The sequence below is a fragment of the Macaca nemestrina genome, chromosome 20 (genome assembly GCF_043159975.1).
Source record: "Macaca nemestrina isolate mMacNem1 chromosome 20, mMacNem.hap1, whole genome shotgun sequence".
Classification (NCBI taxonomy): Eukaryota; Metazoa; Chordata; class Mammalia; order Primates; family Cercopithecidae; genus Macaca; species Macaca nemestrina.
Genome location: NC_092144.1, coordinates 48,084,086 through 48,108,802, shown reverse-complemented (window position 1 = coordinate 48,108,802; position 24,717 = coordinate 48,084,086). Strand labels below are relative to the sequence as shown.

The 24,717-nt window shown below is 51.8% G+C and overlaps 2 protein-coding genes across 13 annotated transcripts in view; one reads left to right on the top strand and one right to left on the bottom strand.

Moving 5' to 3' along the window:
- On the bottom strand, window positions 1–12,170 carry LOC105495392 (NFKB inhibitor beta). 6 transcript variants are annotated; one of them, XM_011764858.2, is made up of 6 exons: window positions 12,050–12,170; window positions 4,885–4,990; window positions 4,469–4,802; window positions 1,581–1,669; window positions 1,231–1,491; window positions 1–164 (listed from the first exon to the last, which is right to left on the bottom strand). In XM_011764858.2, exons 2-6 carry the CDS (start codon window positions 4,909–4,911, stop codon window positions 63–65), a joined length of 813 nt encoding a protein of 270 aa, XP_011763160.1. In that variant the 5' UTR covers window positions 4,912–4,990; window positions 12,050–12,170; the 3' UTR covers window positions 1–62. The 6 variants fall into 6 exon arrangements, with proteins under 6 accessions (XP_011763160.1, XP_070942776.1, XP_011763161.1 ...); XM_071086675.1 differs by having other exon boundaries at window positions 4,885–4,934; window positions 12,050–12,068; XM_011764859.2 differs by lacking the exon at window positions 12,050–12,170 and adding an exon at window positions 11,987–12,028.
- Window positions 12,116–24,717, top strand: part of LOC105495391 (sirtuin 2) — a 26,690-nt gene continuing 14,088 nt past the window's right edge. Inside the window, exons 1-9 of one of the 7 annotated variants that reach the window (XM_071086666.1) lie at window positions 12,124–12,283; window positions 12,870–12,994; window positions 13,362–13,408; window positions 17,924–17,972; window positions 18,259–18,372; window positions 21,876–21,917; window positions 22,058–22,164; window positions 22,274–22,330; window positions 22,865–22,933. In XM_071086666.1, the coding sequence (XP_070942767.1) occupies window position 17,972; window positions 18,259–18,372; window positions 21,876–21,917; window positions 22,058–22,164; window positions 22,274–22,330; window positions 22,865–22,933 (390 nt within the window). In that variant the 5' untranslated portion in view covers window positions 12,124–12,283; window positions 12,870–12,994; window positions 13,362–13,408; window positions 17,924–17,971. The other 6 variants (XM_011764856.3, XM_071086667.1, XM_071086664.1 and 3 more) reach the window with 6 other exon arrangements.

The following is a 24,717-nucleotide window of genomic DNA, read 5'->3' as shown; positions in this document are numbered from 1 at the left end:
TCTGGTTGTCAGAACGGGGGTTTTATTTATTAAATGGAAAGTTATATTAACAATGAAATGAATCAGACGGGGCCGGGGTCGTCAGGAAGAGGTTTTGAGGCTGGGGTGGGAGGCAGCCGGGTGTGGCTGCGGCCGCTGTGAACCACAATGTCGTCGTATTCATCCTGGGGGCAAAGGGGACCAGGCAGAGGGGCTCAGGTGGCTGTCACTTTGCCTGCCACCCATGTCCTCATAGAGCACCCTAAGAATTGGGTCTTGCCTCAAAGCCCAAGTTTCCCTGCTCCTGGCTAAACCTCCCCGTTTCCTAGCTCTCAGAACTCCATTTTCTTTTCTTCTCTCTTTTTTTTTTTTGAAATGGAGTCTCGCTCTGTAGCCCAGGCTGGAGTGCAATGGTGCGATCTAGGTTCACTGCAACCTCCGCTTCCCAGGTTCAAGCGATTCTCCTACCTCAGCCTCCCAAGTAGCTGGGATTGCAGGCATGCGCCACCACGCCCAGCTAATTTTTGTATTTTTAGTAGAGACGGGGTCCTGCCACGTTGGCCAGGCTGGTCTCGAACTCCTGACCTTGTCATCCGCCCGCCTCGGCCTCCCAAAGTGCTGGGATTACAGGCGTGAGCCACCACACCCAGCCAGCACTCCATTTTCAAGGTCACTTCTACAGACCAATTTCTAGCTCAGCCGTCACTCCAGTGTTTCGGCAACTGAGGTGACCCTCCTCCACCCCTTCTCTCTGCCTTTACCCAAATTCCTCCACACCCATCATTTAGCACCGCGCCTTGCCCAAGGTTGCATCCATATAGCTGGGTTCTCTGACTCTCTCTCTCCCCACCGCTGGCGTGGGTCCTGCCCCACCACTGCTGGTGTTCAAATCACTGCCACGCAACGTTGTCTTTTCACAGCCTGAGATCTCCAACTCCTGCTCCCTAAAATCACCCCTGGTGCTGCCACCCACCCCTGCCTGTGTTCACCAATCACTGCGACCAAGGTCTTTTCTCCACCCCTGCCTGAGTTCTACCTTTGCCACTGTCTTAGTTTTTCAGTCACTTCTGCCCAAGCTCTTCCCACCACCCCTGTCCAGGTCTCTCCTGACCAGTGCCCCGTGTCACTGGCCGCTGCTGCCTGAGTTCTCTAACAGCAGCCCAAGGTCGGTGCCTAATTATCTTCTCCGGCTTCTTGCCTGCCGGTCTATCCTGAACCCCCAGCTGGGCTGCCCTGCCTCTCCTGACTCACGCCCTCGTCTCCGCTGTCGCTGTCGCTACTGCTGCTGCAGGGGCCGGGTTTGTCGTCCTCGCCCTCAGGCTCAGGGGCTCCGTGTGCACGGAGGAGGCGGGCGAGGATGGGGCTGGGCCGGAGCATGGCACTGCCCAGTGGGGTGCGGCCACCATACATGCGGGCAACAGGGTTTGCGCCTGCCCTCAGGAGAAGCTCCAGCACATCGGCCGCCTGGGCCTCCACTGCCAAGTGCAGAGGGCTCCGGCCGCACGTGGGCTCCTGTGGGGGAGCAGCAGAAAGGTCAGAGGGCCCGAAGACGGGATAAGCCCCCTCCCGCCGACGGCACCTTCCCCCAGGTTGGGGCTCACCGGTTTGTCGAGGTCAGCTCCAGCATCTCGGAGCAGCCGAACCATCTCCACATCTTTGTGGATAACGGCCACATGGAGTGGGGTGTGGCCTGGGGACAGAGTGATTGGTGTCAGATGAGGTGAGGGGTCCCCCCTGTGCTTTGATCCTGAGGGAGGGTCACGTGGCCTGAGGGTGATCAGGTTTGGGGGCTGGTTCCTGAATTCGTGGGTATGGCAAAGAGGTACCTGGGTCCTGTCTCGGATGGCCTGAGCTTGCTGGCAAGTGCTAGGCCTGGGTTGTTCGAAGCCTGGGGCCCGTGGGTAAAGAGCCTGGGTTCTGTGGACAGGGGGTCTGGATTTTGGGGCCAGGTGTAGACCCAAGTCTCTGCTCTTACTTCACAAAGGACCTGAGCTGGCATGCTGGCTCACACCTGTAATCCCAGCACTTTGAGAGGCCAAAGCAAGAGGATCACTTGAGCCCAGGAGTTCAAGAAGCAGCCTGGGCAACATGGCAAGACCTCGTCTCTACTAAAAATAAAAAATAAAGGCTGGGCACGGTGGCTCACGCCTGTAATCCCAGCACTGTGGGAGGCCGAGGCAGGCAGATCATTTGAGGTCAAGAGTTCCAGACCAGCCTGGCCAACATGGTGAAACCCTGTCTCCACTAAAAATACAAAAATTAGCTGGGCCTGGTGGCACATGCCTGTAATCCCAGCTACTCAGGAGGCTGAGGCAGGAGAATGGTGTGAACCCGGGAGGCAGAGCTTGCAGTGAGCCGAGATAGCACCACTGCACTCCAGCCTTGGTGACAAGCAAAACTCCATCTCAAAGAAAAAAGAATAGGCCCGGCATGGTGGCTCACACTTATAATCCCAGCACTTTGGGAAGCTGAGGCGGGAGGATCACGAGGTCAGGAGACTGAGGCCATCCTAACATGGTGAAACCCCGTCTCTACTAAAAATACAAAAAAATAGGCCGGGCGCAGTGGCTCAAGCCTGTAATCCCAGCACTTTGGGAGGCCGAGACGGGCGGATCACGAGGTCAGGAGATCGAGACCATCCTGGCTAACACGGTGAAACCCTGTCTCTACTAAAAAAATACAAAAAACTAGCTGGGCATGGTGGCGGGCGCCTGTAGTTCCAGCTACTCGGGAGGCTGAGGTAGGAGAATGGCGTAAACTCGGGAGGCGGAGCTTGCAGTGAGCTGAGATCCAGCCACTGCACTCCAGCCTGGGCAACAGAGCGAGACTCTGTCTCAAAAAAAAACAAAAAAACAAAAAAATAGCCAGGCGTGGTGGCACCAGGCATGGTGGCACATGCCTGTAGCCCCAGCTACTCAGGAGGCTGAGGCAAAAGAATCGCTTGAAACCGGGAGGCAGAGGTTGCAGTGAACTAAGATCACACCACTGCACTCCAGCCTGGGCAATACAGCAAGACTCCATCTCAAAAAAACAAACAAACAAAAAGAATAAACAATAAATAAAAAATTAGCCAAGTGTGGTGGTGCACACCTGTAGTCCTAGCTACTTGGAAGTCTGAGACCAGAGGATCATTTAAGTGCAGATCAAGGGTGCAGCACACTGTGATGGTGTCACTGCACTCCAGCCTGGGTGACAGTGAGATCATCTTTAAAACAAACTTAAATTGGCCGGGCACAGTGGCTCACGCCTGTAATCCCAGCACTCTGGGAGGCTGAAGTGGGCAGATCACGAGGTGAGGAGATCCAGACCATTCTGGCTAACATGATGAAACCCCGTCTCTACTAAAAATACAAAAAATTAGCTGGGTGTGGTAGTGGGCACCTGTAGTCCCAGCTACTCGGGAGGCTGAGGCAGGAGAATGGCATGAACCCGGGAGGTGGAGCTTGCAGTGAGCCAAGATAGCGCCACTGCCCTCCAGCCTGGGCGACAGAGCGAGACTCCATGTCAAAAAAAAAAAAAAAAAAAAAAAAAAAAAAAAAAAAAAAAAAAACCTTAAATTAAGGTTGCTGCCCAGGCACGGTGGCTCACACTTATAATCCCAGCACTTTGGGAGGCCGTGGCGGGCAGATCACCTGAGGCCAGGAGTTGAAGACCAGCCTGGTCAACATGGTAAAACCCCGTCTCCACTAAAAATACAAAAATAAGCTGGGCATGGTAGCATGTGCCTGTAATCCTTGTAATCCCAGCAACTCAGGAGGCTGAAGCAGGAGAATCACCTGAACCTGGGAGGTGGAGGTTGCAGTGAGCCAAGATGGCGCCACTGCACTCCAACCTGGGCAACAGAGCGAGACTCTATCTCAAAAAAAAAAAAAAAAAAAAAAAAAGGTACCAAGTAGCTGAAAAGCCTGTGACCTGGGGCTGAGAGGTAGGCCCTGAACACTGGGTCCTGAATGACCTCAGTCCATCTGAGGAGGGGTCTGGTCTCAGGTGGCTGGGCTTATAGGCAGGGGAACAGAAACTTGGATGTTAGGGCTGTGGGCAGATAAGCCCTTCTTCCCGTGAGGCTAAGGAGGGCTGTCTCTGAACCCTGCTGCCCATCGCTGGGAACCTGGGGTGCCAGAGTTTCACAGAGGGCCTGAGCTCTGCATTCCCTGGTCCTGGGTGGGGTAGGGATCCCAGCTGCAATGCATTCTGCAGGTGGGGAGCCTGGGGGCCCAACAACTGGATCCTGGCAGCTCTGGGTCTGTGGGTGACAGGTCTGCATCCCAAGTGACCTGGGGCCTCCAGGTGGGGGTCCTGGGTCCTACATATCCAATTCTCAATCATCTGGACCCTGAGTGGAGGTCCCTGGTCCCAATGTCTGGGCTCCTGAAGCCTAGGTATGATTTCCCAAGGAGCTCGGTCTCGAATCAGGGAAGCTGAGCCCAGGGCCAGGTGCTCTCGCCTAGCCCAGGAGCTGAGTCCTTCCCTGATGATGCACGACCCTCACCCTCGTAGTTTTCAGCCTCCAGCTGCAGCTTCCAGTCCTCCTCACTCTCCTCTTCTTCCTTCTCCAAGTCGGAATCGGGGTACAAGGCGACAGGGGTGTGGTTGGTGTCGGGAGTATGGTCAGGGCCCTGAGCGAGGGAGGTGTCGGGGGCTTCCCTGGGGCGCCGGGGGCGGGGCTGAAGCAGGGCACGGGCACAGGCGTGTGCTCCCACACGGCAGGCCAGGTGCAGCGCCGTGTGGCCCCTACGCTCCGCCACGCACAGCCCGGCGCCTGCTGCATACAGCTTCTCCACCGTGGATGCCTCCCCCAGGATGGCTGCCAGGTGCAGGGCCGTCTGCAGAAGCAGAGGACAGGCGGTAGGGAGTCACACTGGGGACCCTGGACCCCAAGCCCTACACCATCCCCTCGTGGCTCACCTGGCCTAGGTCATTCTGCAGGTCCATGTACTCAGTACCAGCTGAGAAGCCTAGAAGAAAATCCAGGAAGGGTTCATGCTGATGAATCACGGCCAAGTGCAGTGCCCTGGGGACAAAGACCGGGGTCAGAGGGCAAAGTTCAAGTCCTCTTGCATTCCTTCATTCGACAAACATGGGGCGCCTCCTGTATGCTAGGCCTTGTGACCACAGTTCCCAGAATCCCCTGTCAGCTAGCTGGGAGGTCAGAGGTCAGAGTTTCATCAGCAAATTCGTGGAATCAATGTTTATTCACTGGGATTTCCACTTCTGCCCAAGATGAAGTAACATGGACCAGAATCCCCTCCCAAGTGAAACAAACAAGCAAACAAGAATCAGACGAAATACAGTATATGAAGTAACAGTGTTGAAGACACCGGACATCGTGCAGTGAATCACAGTGACCCCTGAAAGACAGGAAACACGAGGTGGGGCCCACACTTGACTGCCACAGTTTATTGTCTTGAGAGAGAGTCAAAGCCATGGTGCAGAGAATCCAAGCAGAGCCCATCAGGCTGTCTGAGGTCAGGAGATGGACATGGAGGAAGAGTGTGTGGAGACCAGGGTGGCTAGTCACAGGACAGGGTACAAAACAAAGACAGTTGCCAAAGGAGAGACTCCTGGGGGAGGTTCTCTTGCGTATTCGGGAGAATACGGACCAGCCATGCCCGTGAGTCTGTGGGGATGGGAAAACCATCCAAAAGGATTTCAGAAAAGTGCTTGTTACTCACACGGGGCCAGGAATCGTGAGTGTTCCCACCAGCCAGGCTGGAAAAACATAATCACAGGCTATTGGGTGGGATACTTGCCTCAATAGTGGGGAATTAATTAGCTGTAGATGGGGTACTGCTCAACACCCACCTAACAAACCATAAAAGCAATAACTTGAAAGACTCAAACTACTACTTCTGAGTAATTTAATTCCACCCCAGAATAATATTCAAGAATATTTATAGGAATACACAACTATCCAGACTAACAAGGTAAAATTCACAATGTTGGCCGGGCGCGGTGGCTCACGCCTGTAATCCCAGCACTTTGGGAGGCCAAGGTGGGTGGATCGTGAGGTCAGGAGATCGAGGCCATCCTGGCTACCACGGTGAAACCCCGTCTCTACTAAAAATACAAAAAATTAGCCGGGCGTGGTGGCGGGCGCCTGTAGTCCCAGCTTCTCAGGAGGCTGAGGCAGGAGAATGGTGTGAACCCAGGAGGCGGAGCTTGCAGTGAGCAGAGATCGCACCACTGCACTCCAGCCTGGGCGACAGAGCGAGACTCTGTCTCAAAAAAAAAAAAAATTCACCATGTCTGGCACCTAACCAAAGATTATCAGGCATGTAAAGAAGCAGGAAAACATGATCCATAATAGGAACCATCAATCAATTGAAACTGACCCAGAAATGACACAAATGTTAGAATTTGCAAACAAGAATATTAAAACAGTTCATTATGCTGGGCACGGTGGCTCACACCTGTAATCCCAGCACTTTGGGAGGCTGAGACAGATGGATCACTTGAGGTCAGGAGTTTGAGACCAACCTGGCCAACACGATGAGACCCTGTCTCTACAAAAAACACACAAAAAATTAGCCAGGCATGGTGGCACGTGCCTGTAATCCCAGCTACTCAGGAGGCTGAGGCAGGACAATCATTTGAACCAGAGAGGTGGAGCTTGCAGTGAGCCGAGATCGTGCTACTGCACTCCAGCCTGGGCGACAGAGTGAGACTCCATCTCAAATAATAATAATAAAATAAAATAAAGTTCTTTTACTCTATGTGGAATGGCATAATTTCACTTTAAGGTAGCCCATGATAACTTAAAGTTGTAAACTATCAACCCTACAGCAGGAATCAGCAAATTTTTTCTGTAAGGAGCCAGATAACTATTTTAGTCTTTACAAGTCAATAGTTTCTCTTTCTGTTTTTTGTTTGTTTGTTTGTTTCTGTTTTTGTTTTGTTTTTTTGAGATGGAGTCTCATCTGCTGCCCAGGCTGAAGTGCAGTGGCGTGATCTTGGCTCACTGTAACCTCCGCCTCCTGGGTTCAAGCGATTCTCCTGCTTCCCAATTAGCTGGGACTACAGGCGCCTGCCACCATGCCCGGCTAATTGTTTGCATTTTTAGTAGAGACAGGGTTTCACCGTGTTAGCCAGGATGGTCTCGATCTCCTGACCTCGTGATCTGCCCGCCTCGGCCTCCCAATGTGCTGGGATTACAGGCGTCAGCCACTAAGCCCAGCAGTCATATGGTTTATTTTGACTACTCGACTCTGCTGTGTCAGTATGTAAATGAATGAGCTTGCTTGCATTCCAAAAGAACTTTATTTATGGAGCTTGAAATATGAATTTTATATATTTTCACTTGCCATATAACATTATCCTTCTTTTGATTTTTAGAAACTGTTTAAAAATGTAAAGACCATTCTTAGCTCATAACCATACAAAAGCAGATGGCTGGCTAGATTTTGCCTGGAGGCCATAGTTTGCCAACCCCCACCTTAAAGCAACCACTAACATAACAAAAAGAGGAATATCCAATAAGCAAACAAAAAAAAAAAATGAAAAACACTATTCAGAAGGAGCAGGATTGAAAAAAAGTAACAAAAACTATACCCAATAAAAGGCAAAAAGGAGGAAAAAGAAAACATAGATAAATAGAATATATATAATAGAAATGGGATAAATTTACACAATCATATCAATATCAAATTAAATGTAAATGGTCTAAACACTAATTAAAAGGCAGAGACTGGCTGGGCACAGTGGTTCATCCTTGTAATCCAGCACTTTGGGAGACCAAGGTGGGAAGATTGCTTGAGCTCAAGAGTTTAAGACCACGGCTGCACACAGCGGCTCACACCTGTAATCCCAGCACTCTGAGAGGCCACAGCGGGTGGATCACCTGACGTCAGGAGTTCGAGACCAGCCTGGCCAACATGGTGAAACTGCTGTTGCTACTAAAAATACAAAAATTAGCCAGGTGTGGTGGCACACGCCTGTAATCCCAAATTTAGGAGGCTGAGGCAGTAGAACTGCTTGAACCCCGGAGGCAGAGGTTTCAGCGAGCAGAGACAGTGCCACTACACTCTAGCCTGGGTGACAGAATGAGACTGTGTCTCAAAAAAAAAAAAAAAAAAAAAAAAGAGTTTGAGAACACAGGGGGACCCTGTCTCTACAAAAAAATTTAAAAGTTTGCCAGGCATGATGGCATGTGCCTGTGGTCCTAGCTACTCAGGAGGCTGAGGTGCAAGGATCACTCGAGCCAGGAGGTCGTGGCTACAGTAAGCCATGATCATGCCACTGCACTCCAGCCTGGGTGACAGAGCAAGACCTTGCCTCAAAAAAAAAAAAAAGGGTAGAGATTGTTAGATTGAATAAAAAAGCAAAGGCCAGGGGTGGTGGCTCATGCCTATAATCCTAGCACTTTAGGAGGCTGAGGCAGGTGGATTGCTTGAGCCCAGGCATTCAAGATAAGCCTGGGCAACATAGCAAGATCCTGTCTCTATTAAAAAGAAAGCAAAACCCAATTATACATGGTCTACAAGAAACACCCTTTAGATATAAATAAATTACCCAGACATGGTGGAGCAAACCTGTAGTCCTAGCTACTTGGGAGGCTGGGGTAGGGGGATGGCTTGGTAGGAGTTCAAGACTGCAGTAAGCCATGATTGAGACACTGTATCCAGCCTAGGTAAGACCCTGTCAATAGGTAGGCAGGCAGGCAGGCAGGCAGGCAGGTAGGTAGGTAGATAGATAGATAGAGATAGACAGAGATAGAGATAGAGATAGAGATAGAGATAGAGATAGAGATAGAGATAGAGATAGAGAGAGAGAGAGAGAGAGAGATACAGATGATAGATAGATAGACAGACAGACAGAAATACAAATATTTTTAGGCTGGGTGTGGTGGCTCACACCTGTAATCCCAGCACGTTGGGAGGCCGAGGTGGGTGGATCACTTTAAGTCAGGAGTTCCAGACCAGCCTGGCCAACATGGTGAAATCCCATCTCTGCTAAAAACACAAAAATTAGCCGGATGTGGTGGTGCATGCCTGTAATCCCTGCTACGCGGAAGGCTGAAACATGAGAATTGCTTGAACCTGGGAGGCAGAGGTTGCAGCAAGCTGAGATCATTCCACTGTACTACAGCTTTGGTGACAGAGCAAGACTCCAGTCTCAAAAAAAAAAGAAAAAGAAAAAAAATACTGAATTAGGCCGGGTGTGGTGGCTCATGCCTGTAATCCCAGCACTTTGGGAGGCCAAGGTGGGCAGATCATTTGAGGTAAGGAGTTTGAGACCAGCCTGGCCAACATGGTGAAACCCTGTCTCTACCAAAAAAATTACAAAACTTATCCGGGGGTGGTGGCACACCCCTGTAATCCCAACTACTCGGGAGGCTGAGGCAAGAGAATCACTTGAACCCAGGAGGACAAGGTTGCAGTGAACGGAAACTGTGCCACTGCACTCCAGCCTGGGGAACAGAGTGGACTCCAACTCAAAAAAATAATAAAGCATACTGAATTAAATGAAAATAAAAACACAACATACCAGAATTTGAGAGATATTGCTAAAACAATATTGCTAAACAATAGTCAGGAGCAAATTTATAGCACTCAATACCTATACTGGAAAAGAGGAAAAAAGAAAGGTCTCAAATCAATGATCTCAACTTTCACCTTAAGAAACTACAAAAAGAAGAACAAATTAAAGCCAAAGTAAGCAGAAGAATGAACATAATAAAAGTCAGAACAGCCTGGCATGGTGGCTCATGCCTGCAATCCCAGCACTTTGGGAGGCTGAGGCAGGCAGATCACGGGGTCAGGAGTTTGAGACCAGCCTGGCCAACATGGTGAAACCCCATCTCTACTAAAAACACAAAAATTAGCCAGGCATGGTGGTGTGCACCTGTAATCCCAGCTACTCAAGAGACTAAGGCAGGAGAATCGCTTTAACCTGGGAGGCGGAGGTTGTGGTAAGCTAAGATCGCGCCATTGCACTCCAGCCTGGGTGACAGAGCGAAACTCCATCTCAAAAAATAAATACATACATACATACATATTTAAAAAATTAGCCAGGCACGGTGGTGGGCACCTGTAATCCCAGCTACTGGGGAGGTTGAGGCAGGAGAATTGCTTGAACCCAGGAGATGGAGGTTGCAGTGAGTCAACATGGTGCCACTGCACTCCAGCCTGGGCGACAGAGTGAAACTCCATTTCAAAAAACAAAACAAAACAAAACAAAAAAACCGGCTGGGTGCGGTGGCTCAAGCCTGTAATCCCAGCACTTTGGGAGGCCGAGATGGCGGATCACGAGGTCAGGAGATCGAAACCATCCTGGCTAACACAGTGAAACCCTGTCTCTACTAAAAAAAAAAAAAAAAAAAAAAAAAACTAGCCAGGCGAGGTGGCGGGCACCTGTAGTCCCAGCTACTCGGGAGGCTGAGGCAGGAGAATGGCTTAAACCCGGCAGGCGGAGCTTGCAGTGAGCTGAGATCCGGCCACTGCACTCCAGCCTGGGCGACAGAGCAAGACTCTGTCTCAAAAAAAAAGCCAGGACAGAGACTAATTAAATAGAAAGTAAAAAAAAAAAAAAAAAAGAAAAGAAACCAAAATTAAGTAATGAAATGTAATGAAAATTAACAAGATTATAAAGCTGGTTCTTTGAAAAGATAAATATTTCTTCAGTGCCTCCTGGGTCAGGCACTGCTTGCATCACTGGGCATACAGCAGAAAACATAACAGACAAAAAACCCAGTACAGTCCCTCATCTGGGCTTTGCAACTGCAGTTCCTTCTCCCTGAAATGCTCTTATCCTGTTTATCTATTGCCTCATTTTCCTGCTTTATTTTTCTCCAAAGTACTTACTACCTCTGACTTTATTTCCTTCTCTTACTTTCTATGTTTCTTTCTTTCTGCGTGTCTTTCTTTGTTTCTTCCTGTCTTTCTGTTTCTTTCCTTCCTTGCGGTCTTATCTGTTTATTTAGCTCCACTAAAATGTATGCTCCACAAGCGCTTAAGTTTTTGTCTGTTTTCTCCACTGCCTTTATCACTAGCACCTAAAACGGAGCCTGGAATGTTGTACTGTGTAAATAATATTTGTTTAACAGATGGATCCTTGGTCTCGTGGAGCTTACATTCTTTTTTTCTATTTTCCTATTTTTTTTTTTTTTTTTTACTTTAATTAGGAATTCAACATAGAAGAGCTTACATTCTCTCTCTTTGAATTTAAGATTTGAAGAACACTGCTCAGATGACAGGATCTTAGAGTAAGGGACCAAGCATTAATTTTGGAAATCAAACTCTAAGGCTCAAATCAGGAACTAAGAATCAAAGATCATATTTGGAGGTTAGAAGTCAGGAGAAGCCACAGTTCTAACAAAAGTCTCAGGACTGGAGTCAGGTTTGGGTATCAGTGGATACAACGTGGATTCCAGGAGCTGAGAATCACAGTTCAGGAAAAGGTCAGAAATGATTGGGTGAGGATCATAGCTGGATAGAAGATTGGTTTTGTTAAAAGTTAGGACTCGGGGGTTAGAGGTCAGGAAGTTCAGCATCGGAAGTCAGATTTAGGAGTGTGAGGTTAGGAAGCCTCAGGGATCAGACACTAATGGGGAATCAGATGCCGGGTCCTAAGGCTCCGTTTGGCAGCCTAAAGTTCACTCACGTGTCCCCATCCTCAGTGACGTAGCCGAAGACGAGGGGAGCCCACGACAGCCCCGGGCCCAGCTCCGCGCCCAATCCCGGTCCTCCGGGGGCCGCTGCGTCCGGACCCAGGGAGCCGAGGCCGCTGTCGCACCATTCATCTGCGTCGGCAGCTTTTCCCAAGCACGCGACCCCAGCCATGGCCCCCGCCACCTCAGGGGCCCCTCGCAGTGGCCCGCCTGTAGCTGGGCTTTGCCGGGAGTTCTGGCGCTTCCGCCCTGCGGGAAATTCCCCACCACGCCCCCTGATTCATCCAATGATAATATGCTGAATCGCTCACACCCCGCCCCCGTGCCTCATGCTGACCAATCAGAGTATTCGAGAGGACTACGACTCTCTAGCCGTTCCCACATTTTCCGGGCGCCCTTTACCAACATGGCTGCTGACGCCATGACTTCTGGGACTCGTAGTCCGGTCCTCGCGCGCTTTCTTACCTAACTGGGGCGCTCCGGGTGTCGTAGGAAAGCGCGTCTGCGGCCGCAATGTCTGCTGGGAGTTGTAGTTCAGTGCCCTATCCCGGCCACTCCCATTTCTGGTGCCGTCACGGGACAGAGCAGTCGGTGACAGGACAGAGCCGTCGGTGACGGGACACAGTGGTCGGTGACGGGACAGAGCGGTCGGTGACAGCCTCGAGGGCTTCAGCACCGCGCCCATGGCAGAGCCGGACCGTGAGTCGGGAATCCGGGTGGGAGGGACGGGCCGCGCCGGGGCCTGATTGAAGGCTGCAGGCCCCGGGGCCCAAGGGCGGCCGCAGTGGGGCGGGAAGTAGGGAGCGCCTCGGGGAGTGGGGTTCTGAGGGTTGTTGCTAAGCGATCTATATCGCCAGGCTGGTGGGTTTCTGGGTCGCAGGGTGTTCAGGGTTCGTTTACCACATCCACTTGCCAAGTTTCCAATGATGCGTGTTTCTCACACCTTGGTTGCTAAGGACCCTCGCTGCAAAGAACATAAGTTGCCCTGGTCCCGGCTGCTAAGGGTACCTGATTGTTAGAGGCAACCAGAGGATGCTGAGGGACCCCTGCTGTCCCCTTCTATGGCTTCCCCTTGTTCCGCGCCTCTCCTAAACCTACCGCTTCCACTGCACCACTGCACCTCCCTCCTAAACCTGCCTCCCAGCCAAAGCGTCCCTTCCCTTCTCTCTTCCTTTCTAAACTTCCCTCTGCCGTGTAAATCTAACCCTTCCCGCACACACACTGACACACTGTCGTGTCCTTCCTAACTCCTCCTGAGTGTTCCTTCATGCCCTGAATCCCTTAGGTAGGAGGAGGAGGATCGCTTGAGCCCAGGAGTTTGAGGCTGCAGTGAGCTATGATCGCACCATTGCACTCCAGCCTGGGTGACATGAGCGAGACCCTTTCTCTAAAAAGTAAAAAAGAAAGAAAGTAAGTCAGGGCCAGACACAATGGCTCATGCTTGTAATCCCAGTACTTTGAGAGGCCAAGGTGGTTGGATCGCTTGAGCCCAGGAGTTCAAGATCAGCCTGGGCAAAAGCCCCTACTTTCTCCCTCTCCTTCTAAATCTTCCTCTCCAGCCTCTCTGCCCCTCACTAATCACCTCTCCTGGCATCACTTTGCATGCTGATAAGATTTTTTCTCCGCCCCCTCCCTCCCTGTGCTCCATTTTTACCACCATCCCATCCCAGTGTAACTCGGTTGGTGGGTGTTCTGGCCCCTCACTGACCATTTGAATCCCTTTATTCCCCACTTAATCATTCTCCCCACTGTAACCACCTCTGCTCCCCTCCCTCAGCCTCTCACCCTCTGGAGACCCAGGCAGGGAAGGTGCAGGAGGCTCAGGTGAGATGGGCGAAAGGGTGGAGGGGAGGAGAGAGATGGACTTGTTCCACAGCCCGCAGGGGGGGAGGTGGCAAAGGGGAGACAGTCACCCCACGGCCCTCGGCTCATTGCCCCAATCCCTCACACCACCCAGTGCAGCTTTCTGGGGAAAGGCGGATTCTGGGGATTGTCAGAGAAGCGTTTCCAGCCTCAAGTCCAGGCCTGCCCTCCCAAACTTTCCTCCTTCCTCGCCACTGCCTGCCATCCCTTCTGAACCAAATTTGTCCTGGGCCTGGAAGAGACAGGTATCCCATTTGGTCTTGGAACGCACAGATCTCGTGGACAAGTGATGGGAAAAAATTATCTCACAGTGTGATGATAAAAGTAACTCAGGGGGCCAGGTGCAGTGGCTTATGCCCGTAATTCCAATAACTCAGGAGGCTGAGGCGTGAGGATCGCTTGAGCCCAGGAGTTTGAGGCTGCAGTGAGCTATGATTGCATCGTTGCACTCCAGGGTAAAACAGCAAGACCCTTTCTCTAAAAAGTAAAAAAGAAAGAAAGTAACTCAGGCCAGACACAGTGGCTCATGCTTGTAATACCAGTACTTTGGGAGGCTGAGGTAGGAGGATCGCTTGAGCCTAGAAGTTCCAGACCAGTCTGGGCAATGTAGGGAGGCCCCAAAAAATCTAAAAGTTAGCCATGTGCAGTGGTACATGCCTGTAGTGCCAGCTACTCATGAGGCTGAGTTGGGGAAGGATTGCTTAAGCCCAGGAGTTTAAGGCCGTAGCATGCCATGATTGTGCCACTGTTCTCCAGCCTGGGCGACAGAGCAAGACATGGTCTCAAAAAAAAAAAAAAAAAAAAAAAGGAAGAAAAGTAAAGAAACTCAGGGCACTGTGGGAGCACAGAGAAAAACTTTCTGGGTCAAAGAAGATTCCAGCCAGGCCATTCCCTGGAGGAATCCACAGGCTGGTCTAGCTGTCAGACCAAGATACAGACACAGTATAAGTGAAGAGTGACTTAGAATTTTCTTAGACAAGGTGAGAAATGGTGATCCACACGACAGGTATCGCTTGTGCAAAGACCTGGGGGCATGAAGGAGTGTGATGTGTTCCGTAACTGGGTGGCTGGTAGGGGTCAGCTCATTATAGTCACGGTTAACATTTACTGATGGCTTACTCCAGCTGTGCACACTGTTTAGTGCCAAACTTGCCTCATCTCACTTCATCTTTCTGGCATCCCTGTGAAGAGAAATGCCTATCATGGCCATTTTACAGAGGCAGAATTTGAAACAGAGGTGTTAAGTCACTTGTCCCCTGTCCGTCGGCTAGAGGAGCAGGGAAAGGTTTGAGTCCCCCAGCACTGGGCACACCGCCTGCCAGAGGCTGCCAGGAGAGGTGGACAGGCAGTCTCACAGGAGTTTGAAGGCCCCCCATCAGCACCTCCAGCTCTCCCTTAGGCCAAGCTGCCGATACATGCTGGGCACAGGCCTTCCACACAGCCTCACTGTGTACAGCCTGCAAGAGTGCCAGCCCACCCACACCCCCAAGATTGCCTTTCAGATGTGGGGTGGTGCAGAAGCGGGCATCAGAATACCTCACAAATGCACAGTGGAGCCTTGCTGAGGATATAAGAGCCTCCTGTTAGGCTGTGGCAACTCACTCGCCTGGCCCCCAAAGCACGACCAACGTCAGATAAAAAGGTTGAATGTTAAAAAGGATCCTCAGTCCCAAAGAGAGAGATGCGAGGATGTAAAATGCAGCATTGTCCGTCACAGGGCAAAACTGGAGACAGTCCAAATGGCTGTTAGTGGATGGGTTAAATGAACTATGGTTCATCCATACAATCTAATACTATGTAGCTGCTCTGAAAAAGGAGGTGAGGCTGGGCACGGTGGCTCACACCTGTAATCCCAGCACTTTGGGAGGCAGGAGGATCACTTGAGCCCAGGAGTTCGAGACCAGCCTGGGCGACATAGCAAAATGCCATCTCTTTTTTAAAAATTATCTTTAAAATTAGGTAGGTCTGTAGCATATCGTTCTGCAGAAAACTCAAGATGTTGTACTATGACCTATTTCTGTAGAAATAATTAGTTTTATGCAGAGGAAACTGGAGTAATTACCATTAAGCTTAGCTAACAGTAGTTATCTTTATAAGGGTGGGCTTGGGTAATTACAAGGCATGTGCCCCAAGTCATATGTTGTTGAAGTACGCGCGAGTGTGGTCAAGGTTTTTGCAGAGGTTGTCCAATCTCTCTCTCTCTCTCTCTCTCTCTCTCTCTCATTTTCACTCTCTTTTTTCTCTCTCTCTTTTTTTGAGACGGAGTCTCACTCTGTCACCCAGGCTGGAGTGCAGTGGCGCCATCTTGGCTTACTTCAACCTCTGCCTCCTGGGTTCAAGCAATTGTCCTGCCTCAGCCTCCTGAGTAACTGGGACTACAGGCGCCTGCCACCACGCCTGGCTAATTTTTTGTATTTTAGTAGAGATGGGGTTTCACCGTGTTGGCCAGGATGGTCTCGATCTCCTGACCTCGTGATCCACCCGCCTCAGCCTCCCAAAGTGCTGGGATTACAGGCCTGAGCCACCACGCTCGGCCTCTCTCTCTCTTTTTAGATAGAGACAAAGTCTCACTGTGTTGCCCAGGCTGGTCTTGAACTCCTGGCCTCAAGCAATCTTCCTGCCTCAGCCTCCCAAAGTGTTGGGATTACAGGCATGAGCCACCACGCCCATCTGGAGTTGCACAGTCTTAAAAAGCAATTTTTTTAATTGTCATATGTTTGGAAAGGAGGGTCTTATTCAAAAAGGCTTGGACGCAGAGCAGTGAGTGGCCGGGGAAGGGGTTGTCTGAGGTGGTGGCTTGGTCAGAACTGCATTTTGGTGAAATCTCTTGCAGGGCCCAGCCGTGGTCCAGCCTGAAGCAGGCATTCATTCCGAGGTGGAGGAGCTCCTGGAGCTCCTGCCAGGAGCCAGACCCTGTTCTCAGTGCTGGGCACCCAGGCAAAGTCCCTGCCCTTGTGGACATCCTGGCAATTCCATAGATGTCCGGGAAAACTGGAGAAGCCAGAGAGAAGGGCCTTTCAAGTGGAGCGGGGCGAGCTGACCCAGACAGCCTCACATGCAGGGCAGCAGGGTGGATGGGAGGTGGAGATTGAGGCTGAGAGGCTGGGGGAGGAGGCTGGGGCAGGACCCCCGGAGGAGAGGACAGGCTGGACCAGGTGGAGCCCCGGGGAGGGAAAAGGGGTTGGCGGACAGCCCCTTAGAAGACTAAGCGTACGTGCTCTGGACCTGAAACACTGCAGCCGGAGGGTGAGGAGGGAGGCGGGGGCACGAAACATCTGGCTGACTGGGGGACAGGACAATCACGTTGAGATGAGACCTGGGAGGAAGATGGGTTTGGGGGAGATGCCAGGATCCGTTTGGGACATGGTAGGAGTGAGAGGCTGGAGGGCACCTAGGGCAAGGTGTCCAAGAAGCCAGGGAACCCCAGATCTGGGGGCAGAGAGATGGTGTCATGAGTGACGAGGCAGAGGCCATTGGCATGGATGAGGCAGGTAGCCCCAGGAAGCTGGAAAAAGAAAGCAGAGAGGCCCTGGACAGAGTCCCAGAGACCTGCCAGTCCAGAGCTGGGCTGAAGGCAGGCTTTGAGGAAGGACTCAAAGGTTGCTGGAGAGGTTGGCAGAGAGTGTCTGGGGCCTCGAGCAGGAGGGGGCACATAGGTCCTTGCAGTGAGCACTGAGGCTTTGCATTGGAATCATTCCCAGAGTGACTTGGGACATTATTCAGAGGTCCCCAGAGCTGCTGGGAAGGGACAGCAGGCCCATGCTCCAGGGGACCCAGGGACAAAGGGAAGACCCCAGGCTGTGATAATATTAACAGCAACAGCCAGCGCTTACCGAGCACCTTCCCCGCTCCTGGTGCCGCACCCAGCACCCACATTCCCTTTCCAAGGTGAGGGACACCCAGACTTAGAAAATCAGAGTCACAGCCAGGCACAGTGGCACACGCCTGTAATCTCAGCACTTTAGGAGGCCGAGGCAGGAGACTTGCTTGAGCCCAGGAGTTCAAGGCCACCCTGGGCAACACAGGGAGACCTTGTCTCTACAAAAACACAAACAAAACAAGATTAGCCTGGCGTAGTGCATGCGCCTGTGGTCCCAGCTACTTGGGAGGCTGAGGTAGGAGGATCCCTTGAACTTGGGAGGTTGAGGCTGCAGTGAGCTGTGACTGCGCCAGTGCACCCCAGCCTGGGTGACAGAGCGAGACACTGTCTCAAAAAAAAAAAAGAAAGAAAGAAAGAAAAGAAAAGCGAAGCCACTCCCATGAGGTTGTGCTCCTGGGGACTGGCATGGCCAGGACTCCAACCCAGGCAGCCTGTCCCAGAGCCCTCGAGCTAGCCCCAGTGCAGTCTCTCCACCACCCCACACTTCCTCAGGCCACCTTCCTGCCACAGCCTTTTCCCCAAACCTGGTATCACCCCCTCCCCTCCCTCCCTAATCCCACCTCTCGGGCCTGGCCACCCCACCCCACCCCTTCCAGGACTCAGATTCAGACTCTGAGGGAGGAGCCGCTGGTGGAGAAGCAGACAGTGAGTATCGAAGGACGGGGAGCAGGGTTCTGGGGGGCGGGGGGATTTCAGGGCAGGGGTGTGGGTGATACCTCCTCAACTCCATCAGGAGTGACATTCAAAGTATGTAACAGTGGGTCGGGTACCAGTGCCAGAGCAGGCTCCTGGAGGCTCCTGGCTGGGCCAGGCCTCGTGCCTTTAGATGTGGGGAGGCCGGGGACCCCAGGGCTGGGGCCAGGGTGCTGGAGACATCCATGCCCCCTGGCTGAATGCCCGTCCTGCCGCTGTGTCTCTTCTCTCTGGCCAGTGGACTTCCTGCGGAACTTATTCTCCCAGACGCTCAGCCTGGGCAGCCAGAAGGAGCGTCTGCTGGACGAACTGACCTTGGAAGGGGTGGCCCGGTACATGCAGAGCGAACGCTGTGAGTCCCCTGTCAGGATTGGGCCACTGTGCCCAGCTCCTGGCCTCAAGTGACCTCCCATCCCCAGCCACTTGAACCATGTATTGAAACCTTTTCTTTACAAGTAGCAAGAAACACAACTGGAACCGGCTTAAGCCAAAGAGGAGTGTGTTGGCTCTAATCCAGCTTGAAGCACGGCTGGGCCTAGGTGCTTCCACTTTGTTAAAAATCATAACTCTCTCTGATGCTGCTTTTCTTGTGTCGGGGTAAAGGTAACTCCTGGCAGTTCCAAATGCAGGTTCCACCAACCTAGGAGCTGCCACTGAGAGAGCACCTTTTCCCAGTAGTTCAAACCAAACAGCAGAGATTCGCTCCCACTGAGCCAGGTTGAGTCACGTGCCTGCCCCCAAGTCTCCGATTGGCCAGACCTGGGTCGCTTCTCCATTGCTGAGTGAATTACTGTACGCTGACTGACCAGGCCTGTTTCATAAAATGGGGATAATGATTATGGTATCTAACTCATAAGGTTATTGGGGGACTAAATAAATTAATATAGGACCAGGTGCAGTGGCTCATGTATGTAATCTCAGCACTTTGGGAGGCCATCGTGGGAGAATCACTCAACACCAGGCATTCAAGACCAGCTTGGGCAACATAGTGAGACCCCCCCCATCTCTACAAGAAAAAAAATAGCCAGATGTGGGGGCGTTGCCTGTAGTCTTAGCTACTCAGGAGGCTGAGAAGGGAGGATTGTTTGAGCCCAGGAGTTGGAGGCTGCAGTGAGCTATGATGGCACCACTGCACTGCAGCCTGGGCAACACAGTGAGACCCTGACTCTAAAAAATAAATAAATAAATAAAATTTTAAAAATAAATTATATGGTGAAACCCCGTCTCTACTAAAAATACAAAAAAAAAACTAGCCGGGCGAGGTGGTGGGCGCCTGTAGCCCCAGCTACTCGGGAGGCTGAGGCAGGAGAATGGCGTAAACCCGGGAGGCGGAGCTTGCAGTGAGCTGAGATCCGGCCACTGCACTCCAGCCTGGGCGACAAAGCGAGACTCCGTCTCAAAAAAATAAATAAATAAATAAATAAATAAATTAATTAATAAAAATGCAAATGCTTAGAGCAGAGTCTGGAACATAGCGAGAGCTGTGGCAGCGTGTGCCGTGGTTATTACTACAGGAGGCTTGTTTCAGATATGGTGGATAGGTGTCTACTTACTGAGTCACCATGAAATTTATATTTCTTTTTTTTTTTTTTTTTTTTTTTTGAGATGGAGTCTTGCTTTGTTGCCCAGGCTGGAGTGCAGTGGAGTGGCACAATCTCAGCTCACTGCAACCTCCGCCTCCTGGGTTCCAGCAATTCTCCTGCCTCAACCTCCCAAGTAGCTGGGATTACAGAAGCACACCACCACGCCTGGCTAATTTTTTTATTTCAGTAGAGACGGGGTTTCACCATGTTGCTCAGGCTGGTCTCGAACTCCTGAGCTCAGGCAATCCACCCTCCTCAGCCTCCCAAAGTGCTAGGATTACACGCGTGAACCACCCCGCCTGGCCTGAAATTTATATTTCTTGCCACGAGTTGAGGTCACCGAAGTCTGAGAAACCAGGCCCTCAGCAGTCCTCAACTAGAACAATCGACCCTTTGTGGTTCCTGAGCAGCCTTTTGTTGAGGACGTCTTCTCCAGTGTCCCTGTCCTCCAGCTGCCACCATCTCTCTCCTCGGGCAGCCAGGCCTGCTGCCCTGAGCCTCCCTCTCCTGCGGCAGGCGAGCAGCTGTCTGCAGCCATCTTTTAGCATGGGCAGGCCCCAAAGACAACACAGGCAGTGGCTACAAAGCATTTGTTCCTTGTGTCCTCCTGCTCCTGGATTCTGGGGTAATTGGCTCATGAGGGTGCCCATGAGGAGATAGTAATGAACAATAACAATTAATTGAGGCTGGGCGTGGTGGTTCAGGCCTATAATCCCAGCATTTGGGGAGGTAGAAAGCAGGAAGATCGCTTGAGGCCAGGAGGTCAAGACCAGCTGGGGCAACAAGCAAGACCCCTTCTCTGCAAAAATATAAAGGTGAGGCTCCAACCCTCACCTAACCGCTCTAAAGCTTTATTTACTTATGTATTTATTTTTTTGAGACAGAGTCTCCCTCTGTTGCCCAGGCTGGAATGCAGTGGCGCTATCTTGACCCACTGCAACCTTCGCCTCCCAGGTTCAAGCAATTCTCCTGCCTTAGTCTCCCAAGTAGCTGGGACTACAGGCGCCCGCCACCACGCCCAGCTAATTTTTGTACTTTTAGTAGAGGCAGGGTTTCAGCATATTGGCCAGGCTGGTCTTGAACTTCTGACCTCAGGTTATCTGACCCCCTTCGGCCTCCCAAAGTGCTGGGATTACAGGTGTGAGCCACCAGGCCCAGCCCTAAAAATTTCTTTTTAACTACTTAATTGAGCCTTCACTATTTGCCAGGCACTGGGCTCAGCACTTTACAAGTGTCCTATTATTTGATCTTCACATTATACCCGTAAGACCATTATGGAAGTGATCTGGACACAGGAGGAAACGGAGGCACAAAAAGGTAGTGACTCAGTGCAGGGTCAAACAGCTGCCAAGTGGCAGAGGCAGGATTTGACCCCAGGTCCCCTGAATCCAGACCGTATATAGCCACCACTGGATTCAACCAGGCCTGGCCCGATGGCATCTCAGAGTTAAAGCTCAGGGCTGAAGCTGTGGCAGGCTTTGTGCTCTGTTCACCTTTGCTGTCCTCCCTTGGACAGGGTATCCCAGAGGCATCTGACCCACAGCATGTCACACTTGTGCCTGTCTATCAGCTGATGGGCAGATGCCAGAGTACTATGGCCTGGTGGCTAATCACCAGCCACCAGCTATTTCTGTTTAGCCCTGGGCTCTTATCCTCAAGTGGCCTTTTCTCAAGTCTAAGTTGGTATAATTTCCAACAGTGGATTCTTTTTTTTTCCCCCTTTTTTTGAGATGGAGTCTTGCTCTGTCACCCAGGCTGGAGTGCAATGGCATGATCTTGGCTCACTGCAACCTCCACCTCCTGGGTTCAAGTGATTCTCCTGCCTCAGCCTCCCAAGTAGCTGGGATTACAGGCACGTGCCACCACTCCCAGCTAATTTTGTATTTTCAGTAGAGACGGGTTTTCGCCATGTTGGCCAGGCTGGTCTCAAACTCCTGACCTCAGGTGACCCGCCTACCTCAGCCTCCCAAAGTTCTGGGATTACAGGCATGAGCCACCGCACCCAGCCAAACACTGGATTCTTTATCCTCTGGCTGGCTCTTCCGCAGTCCATTGTGTGACTTCTTCCCCTATCTGAGCCCCAGTTTGCTCGTTTAAAGAATGGGGATGTTAACACCATCCCTCTCTAGATGATTGGAAGGCCCATCATGCATCTGAGATGCTTGCCCCAGGGCCTGGCATGGAGTAAACGGTGTCAGGGGCCGTGATGGGTGGTGCTATTATAGGGACTGAGCAAACAGTGTCATATGGTGCATAAGTTCCTCTCCTCCAGGTCGCAGAGTCATCTGTTTGGTGGGTGCTGGAATCTCCACATGTAAGTAACCCTACTCCCCAGCAACCACCCCCAGGAATTGGGGAGTCCCTCCCAAGGGCTGGGGAGGAGCCCTGTCTGAGGCCTGTCCTGGGAGAGTTAGTAGGGTATAGACCAACTGCTCCCTGACCCCCCTCTCCCAGCTGCGGGCATTCCCGACTTTCGCTCTCCATCCACTGGCCTCTATGACAACCTAGAGAAGTACCATCTTCCCTACCCAGAGGCCATCTTCGAGATCAGCTATTTCAAGGTTTGTGTTCCCCCAGGAAGGGGCGTCTGTGAGGGGTGGGATGGGGGTCACCTGGCTCCAACCCTCGTCCTACCTGGGGCATCTGGCCCTCTGGCTGTCTCTCCTACAGAAACATCCGGAACCCTTCTTCGCCCTCGCCAAGGAGCTCTATCCTGGGCAGTTCAAGGTGAGATCTTTTTTTTGCAGGGGGCAAAACAGGAAAGGTTGGGGGAGGGCACGCATGGGAAGCGCCCCCAGGGCCCTGCAGACAAATATTACGTAGCCATTAAGTACATGGGTGCTGGCCCCAGACTGCCTGCATTCGTGTCCTGGTTCCTCATGTCTTCATCTTACGACCTTGAGCCTCCGATTTGCCTCCTGTGAAGCGAAGCTGATGGTACTGTCTGAAGAGGGCTGCTGCGAGGCTTAGCTGCACCCATGATGCGGTGGAGAGCCCGGGACCCTGCAGCCAGGCTGCCTGGGTGCGAATCGCAGCTTTGCAGCTTACCCACCATGTGACTTTGGCGACACAGTCCCCTTCCCTGTCCTTCAGTTTCCTCATCTGTGATCTGGGGATAGTCGTGGTCTCTCCCCAACACGGCTGCTTTGCTTATTCCCTGGGGGTAAGACAGTCGCAGTGCCTAGAACAGTTCCTGGCGCATGGTAGTGGCCTGTGGCTGTTCCCTGCAATGATCAGCAGTGCTGTCGTTCTTCCCTGCAGCCGACCATCTGTCACTACTTTATGCGCCTGCTGAAGGACAAGGGGCTGCTCCTGCGCTGCTACACGCAGGTAGGCGGATGCGAGCATCCTGGGAAGAGGATGGGCGGGTGGAACAGGCATGGTGTCCTCAGCGGAGGAGCAGAGCTGCGTGCCCAAGAGCTCAGGCAGGGACTCCAGCAATGCAGGGCCAGGGCTTGGCCTACTGCGTCCTTGCTGCATGACCTGCAGTGAGTCAGGTCTTCTCTGCCTCAGTTTCCCCTTCTGTCAAACAGGGTTTGCCCTCTCAGGTCTGCAGTGAAGTGGCAGTGACCTCCTCTCAGGGCCATCCCGTGTGTGATGTGAAAGGAGCCCATGGCTGAAGGGACTCTGTGTGCACTATAGGCACCCCAGATTTCACACTGGTTATGAGGGTGTTTCCAAAGTGACTTCATCTAAGAAAATCCATACACTATGACAGGCGTCCAACAAGTAGATGTCTGCCTTAAGGAAGGGGCACCTTTTTATACTTTTTTTGTGCTTTGCCCAATTATAAACATGGCTCGGACATGTCAGGTGCTTAGCCGAGGGCCTCTCCCTGGGGCATTCAAGCAAGGATGGCTCACATTGTTGGAGAGTCTCACAAACCCTAACAGTAAAAAAAATCTTGATGGGCTGGGCACAGTGGCTCACACCTGTAATCCCAGCACTTTGGGAGGCCAAAGCGAGAGATCACTTGAGCCTAGGAGTTCGGGACCAGCCTGGGCAACATAGGGAGACCCTGTCTCTACAAGAAATACCAAAATTAGCTGGGCAGGGTAGTGTGTGTCTGTAGTGCCATCTACTCAGGAGGCTGAGGTGGAGGGACTGCTTGAGTTCAGGAAGTCAAGACTACAGTGAGCCGTGATGGTGCCACTGGACTGTAGCCTGGGAGACCTGGTTTGAAAGAAACAAAAAACAAATCAAAACAACAACAAAATGTTGCTGCCTCTACCTGTTTTATGAATATGTATAGAAATTACATGATGCACTACAACAGTATTCATTCAAGCTCTAGATCACACCTCAGAACCCTGAATTACAAAACAGGTGGCTGGACACAGTGGCTCACACCTGTAATCCCAGCACTTTGGGACGCTGAGGTGGGCAGATCACGAGGTCAGGAGTTCGAGACCAGCCTGTCCAACATCATGAAATCTCGTCTCTATTAAAAATACAAAAATTAGCCGGGCGTGGTGGCGCCTGTAACCCCAGCTACTGGGGAGGCTGAAGCAGGAGAATCGCTTGAACCCAGGAGGCGGAGGTTGTAGTGAGTCAAGATTGTGCCACTGCATTCCAGCCTGGGTGACAGAGCGAGACTCCATCTCAAAAAAAAACCAGAGGGGTAACATTGAACATAAATAAGTGTTCTAGTGTTTCTCCCTGCACCTGGCAGTTCGGCACCTGCAGCCCCGAAAGCTACCACCAGAGGGAGGAACAACTCGCTTTAGATTCAGAGTTCTCAGGTGGGCCAGGTGTTCCCGCCTGGGGCTGCTGGGAGGCAGAGGGCAGGGGAGGCCTCCTTCTTCCAAGAGGAGGAGTCCTGTGATCCCAGCACTCGGGGAGGCCAAGGTGGGAGATCGCTTGAGCCCATGAGTTCAGGACCAGCCTGGGCAACATAGGGAGACTCCGGGCTCAGAATAAACCTTCCCAGAGAGTCACCATTATTCCAGGACGTGGCTCAGATATGATAACAGCTCACTCGAAGCCAAGTGCTTTCTGTGGTTGATGTCATGACACCCACCCCAAGACCCTGCTGGCCCTTGTTTGTCAGCTTGTGTCAAAGTAAATGTTCACTGAGTTGATTCCCTGTTGCAGGGAGGGAGATGATGGACGAG